Consider the following 15,000-nt stretch of genomic DNA (forward strand, 5'->3'; position numbering starts at 1 on the left):
TATTGTCTCGAAGATTTTCATGGTAGTTGAAAAGTCATTAGCGTCTATTTCTAATTCAGTACGAGGCGAAGCAATTGGCTGAGCCCTGATTATAAATAAGTATATAATTATAGAATATTTTGTATATTTCACGTAAAAAGGTTTTTTTAGCGTTCTGACTACTCGGTAAAATTATTATTCTTTAATTATTTAATCAATTTTACTCACTCTCTCTCTCTCTCTATATATATATATACATGTATATATATATATATATATATATATATATATATATATATATATATATATATATATATATATATATATACATGTGTATATATACATGTATATATACACATATATATATATATATATATATATATATATATATATACATGTATATATATACTTGTATATATATTTATATATACATATATATATATATATATATATATATATATATATATATGTATATACATATAGGAAAAAAGCAACAAGAATGGATCAAAATATCGGTACAATTGTTTCGTACGAAGACATCTTTAATAAGGCTACAAAAATTGCAGTAAATATAGGTGGCTCGTACTCATCAGCCGAAAAAACATCCGAGATTTCCAAACATCAAAGGGGGTAAAGTTACACTCGTGAAACATCATGGAAAGTTCTATAAAAATGGAAATTTAGATAAGAAATTGGTTTCTAAGATTTCAATTAGTATTACACAGTCATATATCAGGTTTTTAAAAAGTATTTTCAAAACATCTTAGTTTTCCAGGAAGTGAAGAAAAAGGTGAGGGTGTGAATATATCCTTATTGAAGAAAGTTGGATTCCTGGAGATATGATGAGAATTATTGTACTCACAGAATATGCGTTTGTCCATATATAGTTTATTTCGCCTGATGGGTACGAGCCATCTATATTTACTACAATTTTTGTAGCCTTATAAAAAGATGTATTCTTACGAAACAATTGTACCGATATTTTGATCCATTCTTGTTGCTTTTCTCCTATTTGTAATCTCCCCACTTTATCGTATGGTTAACACCGAATAGATTTCTTGTGTATCCTAGTCAAGTACCATATTCATGTGAATTCAATAGAACTCATTTGAATCTTAAGTTCTTAAACCGTATATATATATATATATATATATATATATATATATATATAAACTATCACTTCGTCGGTTGCGACGATCAGAGTTCCAGCTAATCCAAACGATGTCCTTATCGTGAAATTACGTTGCTGAGCACTCCATAAACATGCATACACTTATCTTAGTTTCTTTGAATGAATATCTTAAAAGGAAACTCTCTAAGAAATCCCATCATATTCATACATACACGTCTGTGCTAACTACATCCCCAAGGATGGAGCCTTGTATCTTTGCTGAAAACCGGCTCCCTCCTCAGTGGAAGATTTATAATCATTAGAAAATTGAAGACACACGCACTTGCTATTGGTTAGCTCCCCTGATCTGTATATTTATTTTGAAATCCTGCGTAACCTTGCGTTGTTTCGTGTCTTCTCAAACAAAACGGACGTTATTACAAGTTTCATTATTTATCCATAAATAAATGATATTTATTCACCAATGCAATGTTGAGTATTCATTCTCAGATTTCGATACTAACGTCTATATATATGTAAGTGTGTGTGTGTGTGTGTGTGTGTGGAGGTGCAATGGCCCAGTGGTTAAGGCAGCGGTCGTGAGGTCGCGGTTTCGATTCCCAGACCGGGCATTGTCAGTGTTTATTGAGCGGAAACACCTAAAGCTCCACGAGGTTCCAACAGGGAGTGGTGGCGGATCCTGCTGTACTCTTTCACCATTACTTTCTCTCATTCTTTCTTCTGTGTTTCTGTTGTACTTGTATTTCAAAGGGTCAGCCTTGTGACACACTGTGTCACGCTGAATCTGCACGAGAACTTCGTTCAGGACACACAGCCACTTACACGTTACTTTTCCGAGCAGTCTGTTCCGTTGATCGGATAAACTGGAACCCTTGTCGTAGTAACCGATGGAGTGCCACGACATGTGTGTGTGTGTGTGTGTGTGTTTGTTAGTTTGTTTGCACCTCCGTGACCTAGCGGTTCGGCTAAAAGACTAATAGGAAAAGCATCAAACTTAAGTCGAAGTTTTTGACGAAAATCCCTTGAAGGCGCTGACCCACCATAGTCGCAGCCCAATGACTGAAAGCAGTGTTATAGAACTTACCAGCTGTAATCAAAAAGTATCCAACCTTTTTTTTATTTTGCACAAAATAACAAAGCGTGAGCAAAATCTGCATGGGTATACGCAAAGATTTCCCCCTGCAGTGATGTGTTGGGTACAGCCTTGAAGTGTGCTGTGAGATTGTTAAAGTCAAATTTAAAAAAAATATTACTTGCTTTTTGGCCAAAGTTCGGATAATGTTTGTCTACACCTAGTATTTGTAAATTTATTGGAATTTATAAATATTATGCACTAAAATGTTTCAGAATTCAAAAATTAAAGAAATGGATGAAAATCAGATTTGCAGTTTTAAAGAACTTTATTTTTCACAAAAAAACATTTCTAAAAGTTATTGTATTTCAAGTCTTACTGGTTACAGAAAACAGCCTTGCGATAATTGCTGATCTTGAAACGCAATTCTGAAATATACAAAATATGAATATATATATAGATATAAAAAAGATATAAAATTGCTTTAAAAAATCTAGAAGTTAATCTTATCTTCCTTGTAGGTAAAAGACTTAAATTAGAAAATTGCGATCAAGTGTCTATAGTATTTGCATAATTTACTATTTTTCTTTAGCCCTGGGCACATCGGAACGCTTAATCAATTACCATGGCATATTACTGACGAAGATCAAAACATTACATATGAACGTGACTTTGGTCCATCACAGTATATAAGGCCAGCAATTTCCAATGACGATAGAAGCCGATACCAATAACACCACTTTATGTTCATTTTTTTACTGCCCACAAGGGGCTATACACAGAGGTGACAGACAAGGACAAACAAACGGTTTAAGTTTATTATATCGACCCCAGCGCGTAACTGGTACTTATTTAATCGACCCCGAAAGGATGAAAGGCAAAGTCGACCTCGGCGGAACTTGAACTCAGAACGTAGCGGCAGACGAAATACCTATTTCTTTACTACCCACAAGGGGCTAAACACGGAAAGGACAAACAAGGGACAAACTTGAACTCAGAACGTAACGGCAGACGAAATACGGCTATGCATTTCACCCGGCGTGCTAACGATTCTGCCAGCTCACCGCCTTGCATAATCATTTCTACTACAGGAACAAGGCCTGCAATTTTGTGGAGGGTATTAGTCGATTGCATGAACCCCAGTATTTCACTGGTACTTATTTTATCGACCTCGAATGGATGAAAGGGTGAAGTTATACTCGGCGGAATTCGAACTCGAGTATAAACAGCCGGAACAAACAAACCTAAGCATTTTATCCGACGCTCTAAAGGGATTGATAACTCACCGTTTTAAACGGTTTCAAATTTTGATAGAAGGCGAATCATAGAGGAGTTAATGTTTGTCCAATTTCCGTCCCATCTATCGAAAACATTCTGATAGTTTTACTATTACTATTGCCGCTAGGACTCTAGATCTTTCTGTAATGCGATAATTTAGAAATAAACGTGTCAAACGAAATATGATAAAATGAGATATAAAGAAGTTACTTACATTGGTTTTGACAATATGGCGGACGAATTTCGCTACATCTTTGAGTTTGGGGGTCAAAGTAAAGATTGAATTGACACGGCATGGAAGGGTATGAGTTACGCTTGAAACAGGGAATATACCTGTGGCAGTCACTAGGGTCACGGTTCATCCCGGTTGGGTATTGGTTACAGAGTGGATCATCTGAAGAGAAAATGTATTAATAAAGATTTAATGCAAGCGCGATAATTAATTTTGGTCATTTCTTGATTTTTAGAAAATGTAGTCACCTGAAATAGAGTCAAATGATACAATATAAAATAAAAGTCTACCACTATATACATCAGTTCACATATATACAAATGCAGATATATATTACTTCCGGTTTTCGTAGAGGAAAGACTCGTTTGCTTTTGCTCTGTGAAAAAAACAAGAAGATTTGCATAAATCGACGAAATAATCTACTAAAACTAACAAAACGTAGAACTTGTTAACTCATAACGATCTACTAAAATACGTTAATTAAAAATATATTAATTAAAAACGTAATATATTTCGCTTGAAGCCAAATATAATACATTAAAGTTAGTTACGCATGCTAGATTCTTCGCCGAAAAAGCACGTGGTGGCAAGTCTTTAACTTATCTCCAACCAAATGTAAGAGGAAAAAGAATTGTTCTCTTTTCTGTTTTGAAAGAAAACTTCTTCGTACAAGCACGAAGGTTTGGACTGTATTTTTTACGATAAGTAACGTTTTCATATTTTTGTTTATTATTTTTTATTTTCCTTTAATGTAAGCTAACATCTCAGTTACGATTTACGACGCCATCTTTGTTTACATTCTGAGAATAACTTTCTTTCAATTTCTGTTTCGCTTTCAATCTATCTTTCATTTTATCTCTATAAAACTAATATTTAAAAATTCTTTTCATATGTGTATTTTCATGTCAGCTACGACTGAGCTAGAAATATAATCGTAATTTTATCGTAATTTCATTCTCTCTCTATAAAACTAATATTTAAAAATCCTTTTCATTTGTTTATTTTCCTGTAATTTAAGCTTACGACTGAGAAATATAAGAGCATGGACAATTGCTAGTGGTGATCCGCCGAACAACATCATCACTGCCGCGCTAAAGAACAATTGATTTCATAGAACCATTGACCAAATAGAGCGAAAGAAAGGTGAATTTATCTGGTCTTACATGCTTATAAGACCACACATCAAAACATTGGATAACATAATTGAAAAGTATTGTGGCAAGGCTGATGAGGATGTAGAGAACGAAAAGGAGAAGGAAGCCGGAAGTCTCTGTGATCCAGGAGTTCCTCAGGAAAATGGATCACCTACCTCGGTGACCGACCAGGTAGTGAAGGATAGGGCAGCCAAGCGAGCAGAAACCGGAAGCCCCCCTGTACAAGTGGTCCAACAAAGAAATGAGAAATTAGAAAAACAGAAGAAAAAAGGAAGGACCGAAAACAAAAATAAGGAGGGAAAGGGAAGAAAAGGAAAAACGACCAAAGCTGAAACCCCGACCCACCACAAAAACAGCAGAGAACCCCATGTGGGATCCAATGCCACCCAGTACACTTCAGGAAAGAAGAAACCTGGAAGGCACCGAAGAACCTGTAGATTCTACCTGCGGGGCAAATGTTGGCATGGTGAGGACGGCAAAAACTGCCGGTTCGCCCACCCGACAGCCCGCCAGAACTTCAGGGGACTCAAAGAAAAAAGCTTTACTGAGGGAAGGCAAGAAATGTCTCCCAGGAAAACTTTCAAAAAAGAAGTGCGCTCCTCAGATGTTCTGCGCAACGCAGCAGCTGAGTAAGAGTCTTTTTTATGGATGGCACAAAGAATTGTCCAGCAGCTAACCTGGCTACACCAAGTACAGAGAAGGAACCCTGCCCACCACTATGCAAGACCACCACAGTCAACAGACAATGGATGGCCTCCCCTAACACCTGCACAGCCGTCACCCCAATACTTTCAATAATTATTGAGGGCCTATTGCATCAAAGTAGAAACAAAATTCCTTTCCTGAGAGATCTTACTGCTTCCAATCAAGCCCTATGCATAGCACTCGTGGAAACTCACTTCAGCCCTGATATAGAAGACGCAGATGTACACATACCAAACTATGCTATACTGCGAACAGACAGAAGGGAAAGGCGCCATGGTGGAGTTGCTGCATGTGTTCGAGATGACCTGACACCCCAGGTCTTAATGACATACTCAAATTCGATATGCGACACTCTAATTGTATACATAAAACAACATAATATAGTCATATGCAATACATATTGCACACCGGATGCCCCAAATCACATAGGCAAGTTTGAAGATTGCCTCACAAGAATTTAAGAAATCCTCATGAATCTGGAACACCACGTGACTATATTTCTTATGGGTGATTTCAACTTTCCCAACGTCAAATGGCCTGAAGGTCTCATACTCTCAGGAATGAATCATTGCAAGCAAGTACAGGTGGAGTCCCCGCTCAACGTCACCAACGCCTTATTCATGGAGCAAGTTGTACTCAAACCAACTAGGGCGAATAACATTCTGGATCTCTGCTTCACGAACAATATGGACATCATTCATGATGTGAAAGTGACACCGACATTAGTTTCGGATCACAACATAATAGAGCTGTCTATGTTTGGGCCAAAAGTAACCAGAGACATACAGCCTAAAGGAAGCACCCAAAATCTCTCCAATCTGAACATCCACAAAGAAGATTGGAAATCGATCCAAAAAGAGATTCTCAGAGAGGACTGGCCGGAATGTCTCTCCACACCAGACATTGACATGAAACTAGAATGTTTCATGTCTTCTGTGCAAGCCGTATGCCAGAAATATGTCCCAGAGCACAAGGCCAAAACAAATTAGAGCAAGATTCCAAGAGACAGGAAGATCATCATAAGACGACGGACGAAGGTTGCAAATCGTCTCAACCAACATCCCAAAAGTAGCGAAACGTCCCGCCTAAAAACAACACTGATGGAGGTCGAAAAAAGGCTGCAACAATCCTACGTGAGGGAGAAAGCAGACAAATAAACCTGGGTTATAAAAATCATTAAATCCGACCCAAAAGCCTTCTTTCATTACGCGAAAGAAACAGTCTCAGTGCACTACAAGATAGGACCCCTTCTCCAAAAGGATGGCTCCCTCACAGACAGTCCAACAAAGATCAGTGAGATGCTGAATGACCAGTTCAAAAGTGTCTTTACCACCCCGTTGGAACACAGACAAGTGAACGAAACAGTGGACTTCTTTGCCGCCTCACCTATAACCAGAGAGGCGGTTACAATAGAATGTTTTGACATTAGCGAAAAAGATATCCTACTAGCCATAGATGGAGTGGACACAAACTCAACTGTTGGTCCAGATGGTTTCCCAGCAATCCTCCTCAAAGCGTGTAAGCATGCCCTGGCAAAACCCCTCAAGATTCTCTTCCAGAACTTTCTTGCGAATGGCAAACTGCCAAGCAAGCTGAAGGAGGGAATAATATGCCCAATACATAAACGGGGAAGTAGAGCAGATGCCAAAAACTATAGGCCTATCTCTCTGACTTCACACATCAGCAAAGTGATGGAAAGGATAATCAGAAAGAAACTAATCGCATTCCTTGAGGAAAATAACTTGCTGAGTGATACCCAGCATGGTTTTCGACCAGGTAGGAGCTGCCTGACCCAACTCTTACAATATTATGACTGGATTTGAGGCAGTTACTCAACAAATCAAATGTGGACGTAATCCACCTTGATTTTGCAAAAGCTTTTGACAAGGTGGATCATGGTATGATATGCCACAAACTGCGTGACCTCAGCATAGCTGGAAAACTTGGAGTGTGGTTACATGACTTCCTGAAAGATAGGAGTCAGGCAGTAGTGGTTAATGGAGCAACATCTATGAACACACAAATAGTGAGCGGTGTTCCACAGGGCACTGTCTTGGTACCACTGCTTTATATAGTGGCCCTCTCAGATATGCCCTCAAATGCCCGGATGGCCACTCTGGCAAGCTATACAGATGATACGAAAGTCTCGCAGAAATACAGAACCCCAGCGATGTTGCACAACTGCAGCAGCAGTTGGACTCGATCTACAGATGGGCTGAGGATAATAATATGCAGTTTAATGCTGAAAAATTCCAGGCCCTGCGCTACCAGCATACAAATCTGAATATTAAACTTACAGGATACACCGGTCCACAGGGAATTTCAACCCCAGAACCTAAGTCTGTGAGGGACCTGGGTATCGACATGAGTGATGATACCTCTTTCCAAGTGCACATTACCAGGACGGCGACAAAGTGCAGAAGACTGGCTGGATAGATCCTAAGAACATTCAGAACCAGAGATGAGGAAACAATGATGGCCCTCTAGCGGACATTCGTGCTTAGCCGCCTGGATATCTGCTCACAGCTATGGTCACCCACCAGTATAAAATTAACAGCGGACCTTGAAGCAATCCAAAGACGATTCACAAAGAAGATTGTCTCTTTGGACCATCTCAGCTACTGGGAGAGCTTGAATTAGCTAAGACTCTACTCCCTGGAGAGAAAACTGGAGAGGTATGCAGTAATATACGTCTGGAAGATCCTGGAAGGAATTGTGCCAAATTTTGGCATTGTAAGCTACACCAATGCTAGAACGGGACGACACTGCATAGTGCCAAAGATCCCAGCAATGCCATCACGCTTCATGACCTGCTTCTGCAACAGCCTGGGTTTCAAGGGCCCACAGCTTTTTAATATTCTGCCAAAGAGTCTGAGGAACTTGCACAAAGTAGATGTAGCGGTCTTTAAATCAAAGCTGGACATCTTCCTGTCGAGAGTACCAGATAATCCTACCTCACGGCAAGTGGTGCAAATGAGAGTAGCTACTACTACTACTACTACTACTACTACTACTACTACTACTACTAATAATAATAATAATAATAATAATAATAATAATAATAATAATAATAATAATAATAATAATAATGATGATAATAATAATAATAATAATAATAATAATAATAATAATAATAATAATAATAATAATAAAAGATAGTGCTCATGGGAACTGCTCATATCCTACGCAAAATACTTTTTATGTAATCTCAAGTTTTAAAACAAACAACTTTCGTATGGTTTTTTAGGCATTCACTAATACAACACAAAGTACAAAACCAAATATATGGCACCCTAGGCATAACACCAACACGAACTTCCAACTTGTTGTTTCTTGAGGTCTCTGGGTAAGAATTGGAGCCAGCTTGTGCAAATGTAAAGCAAAAGTCAAACATAAAATAATAATAATATTAATAATAATAATAATAATAATAATAAAAATAAAAATAATAATAGTAATAGTAATAGTAATAATAATAATAATAATAATAATAATAATAATAATAATAATAATAATAATGATAATAATAATAATATTAATAATAATAATAATAATAATAAATAAATGCGCCCTTTTAAAGCCTAGCAAGACTCATGGGCCCGGTTTCCCGGTTTCTGTGGCGTATGTGTTCCCCAGCTGGACGGAACGCCAGTCCATCGCAGCGTTACTCATTTTTGCCAGCTGAGTGGACTGGAGCAACGTGAAATGAAGTGCTTTGCTCAAGAACAGAACGCGACACCCGGCCCAGGAATCGAAACCACAATCTTACGATCATGGTGCTGACACCCTAAACACTAAGCCAAGCGCCTCCACTACTACTACTACTACTACTACTACTACTACTACTACTACTACTACTACTACTACTACTACTAATCATAATAATAATAATAATAATAATAATAATAATTATAATAATAATAACCCTTTCTAATCTAAGCACAAAGCTTGGAATGTTGGGGCAGGGTCCAGTCGAGTAGATTGACACCAGTACACAACTGGTACTTTCTTTTTCGACCCCGAAAGGATGAAAGACTTAGTCGACCTCGGCGGAATTTGAACCCAGAATGGATGAAATTTCACTTCACATTTTGCCCGGCGTGCTGACAGGATCTAGGATGCATCACCCAAAATCTAACATACAAAGGGTATATATACAACGTATAGAAGGTGGTAGAGGCCTTATACAGCTGGAAAACTACTATAATATAACTACCATAGGACTGCAAAAATATCTACTTCAGAAGGAAGGAAAACTGATACAAATAGCGGCAAAACACGAGCAAAGCAAAAAACTGTTCTCAGTATTTAAGGAAGGTGACAAATACAGACAAGAAATCATACCACCTAACAAATATGAAAAAGAAGAAGAAAATGAAGAAACAACAAAAGCTATAAAACAAATGAAATCCAAACTAAAAATAGAACAGCAACGAACCATGATAAAACGATGGCAAGAAAAGCCCCTTCATGGTAAATACTGGACTAAACTAAATGCAAAAGAAATAGACAAAGAAAAATCTCAGCAATGGTTGAGAAGCTCAGGACTCAAAGCAGAGACAGAAGGATTTTTAATTGCAACACAAGACCAAAGCCTCCCCACCAGAAATTACCAAAGACATGTAATGAAAAGAAATATAACAAGTAACTGCAGAATGTGTGGAGATGGACAAGAAACAATAAATCATATTATCTCTGGCTGCCCAGTCCTGGCTAAGAAGGAATATATAATCACAGACACGACGGAGTTGGGACCTACATACACTGGAAGCTATGCCAACATTATGGAATAACAACAGAAAAACGATGGTATAGGCACACACAAGAAAAGGTCACAGAAAACGAGAAAGCAACCATACTCTGGGATATGCCAATACACACAGATAGAGAAATTAAGGCCAACAGACCAGATATAGTTGTCAGAGATCATGAAGAAAAAAATGCTTTCTAATTGTTGTGTGAATACCAGCAGATGACAACGTATCTCTAAAAGAAATGGAGAAACTTTCAAAATACAAAGACCTGGATATAGAGGTAACCAGAATGTGGAATCTAAAAACAGAAACAATACCTATCATAACAGGTGCATTAGGCATGATAAAAAATATAGCAAAAACACCAAAACATATAACATACAGAAAATAACATACAGTATAACATACACATATAACATACGGAAAATTGCACTACTAGGCACTGCACACATCCTACGTAGAGCACTTTCAATACAGTAGCCATCAGAGCACCACAAATCACAACACATACCCAAGGCACACTGAGCTGCGCTCGGTAGTGAAGTGAAAGCACGCTATAAAAATAAAATTACTGAGTAATAATAATAATAGCAATAATGATAAATATATAGATAAAGAAACTTACCGAATCTTCCTCCATAAACTGGTTTGTCGCAGTCATCATATTGGCTGCCCCGCCACACACAGACTTGTTGAGATTGAGAAAACACAGTTCGATAACCACATGCCATCGGTATGGGAAACATTGCATTACATAAGTAGAATTCACTGCAGTTATTTGGTGATCGGACAAAATGTGATCCGGCTCTAATTTGTGTCTGCTGACACAGAGTCATGATACTTTGACTGTAGACTGTTGACACTGCGATCAAGAGAATGGCGGCCACAAAACGGAACTCCATTTTATCAATTATAAAATCGAACGAGAGTTAAGACGAATGGCTTGCAAAAACGCTATCACAACAGACTAGTAACCTTCTGTAAATGTGACTCAGATCCCTTAGAGTGAGCGTCTTATATAGGCCTTAAATAGGGTTAGGGTGAGGTTTTGAATTAGAATTAGGTAGTAATTCAGGTTCTTTTTTTAAAATTGATCTAATATTTGGACTTACTTCTTCAAGCTAACAGGCCCCCGCCTAACGACCGTATTAGACAACTATTTAATCTGTGTTGTCATTGTTGTAGTTGTTGACGTTGTTGTTGTTTTCCTTCTCCCCCTCCTCCTCCGCTTCCTTCTACCTTCAGATTAGTCATCAGTTATGTCAATGGTGATGAAGGAAATGGCCTTAGCGTTTTATTGATAGTTATTATTGTCTTACAATTGATACTACATACATACATATATATATATATATATATATATATATGTGTGTGTGTGTGTGTGTGTGTGTGTATGTGTGTGTGTATGCATATATAAATATATATATATATATATATATAAATATATAAATATAAATGTATATATGTACATATATATTTATTACTATATATATATGCCTGTAAGTATTTATATACATATATTCTTATATATATGCATGTAAATATTGATATATATATGTATATATATAAATATATGTATATAAATAAATAAATCTATGTGAATATATATATACATATACATAGATATGTATATACACACATGCACACACCCACACGCACACACACGCACGCATATATATATATATATATATATATATATATATATATATATATATATATATATATATATATATATATATATATACATATACATACACACACACGCACGTATAAAATAGACTTTAATTGAAATACAGTTTCCCCGAAATTAAACATATCTAATGTAATAAATGTGAATGTGAGTGTGTCACGCTTTTTCAACTTTGATAAATCTTTTCTACTGCAAGTACATGGACTCATATTTTTCGGGAAGGGATTAAGTCTATTCCTTCAACCCCAGTGCGTAACTGGTACTTATTTAATCGACCCTTAAAGGATGAACGACAAAGTTGACCTCGGTGGATTTCGAACGCAAAACCTAATGGCAGACGAAATACCTTTTTCTTTACTACCCACAAGGGGCTAAACACAGAGAGGACAAACAAGGACAGACAAACGGATTAAGTCGATTACACCGACCCCAGTGCGTGACTGGTACTTAATTTATCGACCCCGAAAAGATGAAAGGCAAAGTCGACCTCAGTGGATTTCGAACGCAAAACCTAACGGCAGACGAAATACCTATTTCTTTACTACTCACAAGGGGCTAAACACAGAGAGGACAAACGGATTAAGTCGATTACACCGACCCCAGTGCGTCACTGGTACTTAATTTATCCACCCCGAAAGGATGAAAAGCAAAGTCGACCTCGGCGGAATTTGAACTCAAATCCTAACGGCAGAGGAAATACCTATTTCTTTACTACCCACAAGGGGCTAAACACAGAGAGGACAAACAAGCACAGACAAACGGATTAAGTCGATTATATCGACCCCAGTGCGTAACTGGTACCAATTATGTCCATGGTTGTTGAACTCAACATGTCAACGAATACAGGCTTTTCATCCATATTATAAATCTGGTCAGCATTCTTATCTGCTGTTAATACTGGAATGCTATCCAGATAGTCACTTGCGATTTGTGCCTTTTCTCCAAGTGTTTTATTGTTTGCTTGCCCAACATGTGTAATCTTTCTCACAGTCAGTTTATTTTGTTTCATGAAATTGAAAACCCATTCATCAGAACATCTAAAGTTCTTCATTTCAATTCCAAACCCTTTTACCAATTCAAAAGTATATTCCCGTAAACGACGATCATTTACAATTATATTGTTCGCACGCTGAGTAACAATCCACTGTAAGAGTTCACTTTGTAGATCTCTATGTGTTGGTCCTCTACATCCAACAATTGATCAGCGCTTCCTCTTGTTTGACATATTGATTAATTCAGTTCCTTTTGTGCACCATTCTATCAATTGTTTTCTATCAATACCTAAGTACTTTGATGCAACTGACAAATTGCCAGAATGTTCTTTCACTCATTTAATAGCACTCATTTTTTCACTAATAGTAGGATGAAAGGCAAAGTCAATCTCGGCGGAATTTGAACTCAGAACGTAACGGCAGACGAAATACCGCTATGGATTTCGCCCGGCGTGCTAACGATTCTGCCAGCTCGAACGCCTTAATATAATCTATTATATACATTGGACTTGGGCGGTCGTTGTATTCTTGTATTCTTTCTTTCTTGTCTTGAGGTTCACAGCCAAACGGCTGGGTGGATTCGCGTGACAAATGGCACACAGGTGTAGACGTTAGTATTTCTTTCCTAGACCCCATAGTTACCGAGAAAATCGATTAAAACCTTCTCTAATGGAAATTCCCATTCAAAGGTGATTGCGCCTGCCATTCAGCTGTGCTTTGGGCGAGTTTGATCAAACCAATTTTGTGAGATAGAGCGATTTTTTCTACATATAATGGGGCGGGTTCGCTTTTCAAAAATTTCACTACAAAGGGAAGAAAAAATTAGGATTTTTTTTTTTTTTTTTCACTATTTTGCGCAAAGCTGAGAGTAAAAGAGCAGAAGGGTTTATCATTTCACATGCAGCGAGAAATTTGCAATGTATGCAAGCTGCTTCGTATCAAAAGGTGTCAATCGATTTCTGTGTTAAGGTTACATGTATGTTTGGATACTTATTAAGTCACTTAGCCTGCACAAGTTAAAATTTTGTGATCTGAGGTTCGAATACCAGCAAGCTCATATGCATTTTTGAGTTTATAGTAATTGTAGATTAAAATCAATGTGGAAAAATAATGAAAAATATTTATGCAACTATTTATGTTCTACATTGACCAAAGTCATATATAATAAAATGGTTTTAGAGCCATTTTTGAGTTACATTCACACATTTTCATTGCACTAGAGCAGATTCATCGACTACTTCAGCTGGACAAACCGACTGAAACCAATCTTTTCACCAAGAATTCTCACAATGCTGTTTAAAAAGTAGCTGTTTCTTTGTCGCTTTTTGGGCAAGAATTATCTTTTTCGGGTGACTGCGTTGACTTTAGTTATCTATACGCATATTGACGACTCAAGCTAACGATTGTTTGGCGTACAAGGAAAAAAACCTGACTTTAATTCAAACTATTATAACATAAAATAGATTAACGAATGCCAAACCAATCCTGCATTCGCTTTCATTAACTTCCAATTTTATTTGCTTAACTTAACAATACGTGAAAGTATTTTTCATTTTGGCCAGCTGTGTTAACATATTTTTAAAATATAATTGCCTTCTGGGCAAAAACGTTGCTTGCTCCCAATACGAGACATAATAAAAAATTATACTCCCGAGTTCTGCAAGCAACCATCTTGAATGGACCGGCCGCTGATCAAGATGTTCTTATAACTCCAATGTCCTTCACTCCCTCTGATACGATCTACAAGTTCAAGCGACTTCAATTTCCCATCAAACTCTGCTTTGCAATGACAATAAATAAGGCACAGGGTCAATCATTGCAAATGGTTGGTTTAAATCTGACAGAGCAAGTGTTTTCCCACGGTCAACTTTACGTTGGATGCTCCCGTGTAGTCAGGCCGCAAAGTCTATAGGGAAAACGTGAAACGTTGCCTACAAAGAAGCGCTCCAGTGAAAAAACATTTCTTCACATCTTTCGAATCACCCTAGTCATCTGCCGCCTCGAAAGTTTCG

At 37.4% G+C, this 15,000-nt stretch overlaps 1 protein-coding gene across 3 annotated transcripts in view; it reads right to left on the reverse strand.

The window, feature by feature from the left end:
- Window positions 1-11,473, reverse strand: part of LOC115213517 — a 45,270-nt gene extending 33,797 nt beyond the window's left edge. Inside the window, exons 1-3 of one of the 3 annotated variants that reach the window (XM_029781965.2) lie at window positions 10,932-11,440; window positions 3,676-3,855; window positions 2,493-2,611 (exon numbers count right to left, since the gene is read on the reverse strand). In XM_029781965.2, the coding sequence (XP_029637825.1) occupies window positions 2,610-2,611; window positions 3,676-3,855; window positions 10,932-11,208 (459 nt within the window). In that variant the 5' untranslated portion in view covers window positions 11,209-11,440 and the 3' untranslated portion in view covers window positions 2,493-2,609. Of the gene's footprint in view, window positions 1-2,492; window positions 2,612-3,675; window positions 3,856-10,931 lie in introns of those variants that run through there. The other 2 variants (XM_036503651.1, XM_036503652.1) reach the window with 2 other exon arrangements.
- Between the last annotated feature and the right edge of the window lie 3,527 nt (window positions 11,474-15,000).

Source organism: Octopus sinensis, linkage group LG6, assembly GCF_006345805.1.
Source record: "Octopus sinensis linkage group LG6, ASM634580v1, whole genome shotgun sequence".
Taxonomy (NCBI): domain Eukaryota; kingdom Metazoa; phylum Mollusca; class Cephalopoda; order Octopoda; family Octopodidae; genus Octopus; species Octopus sinensis.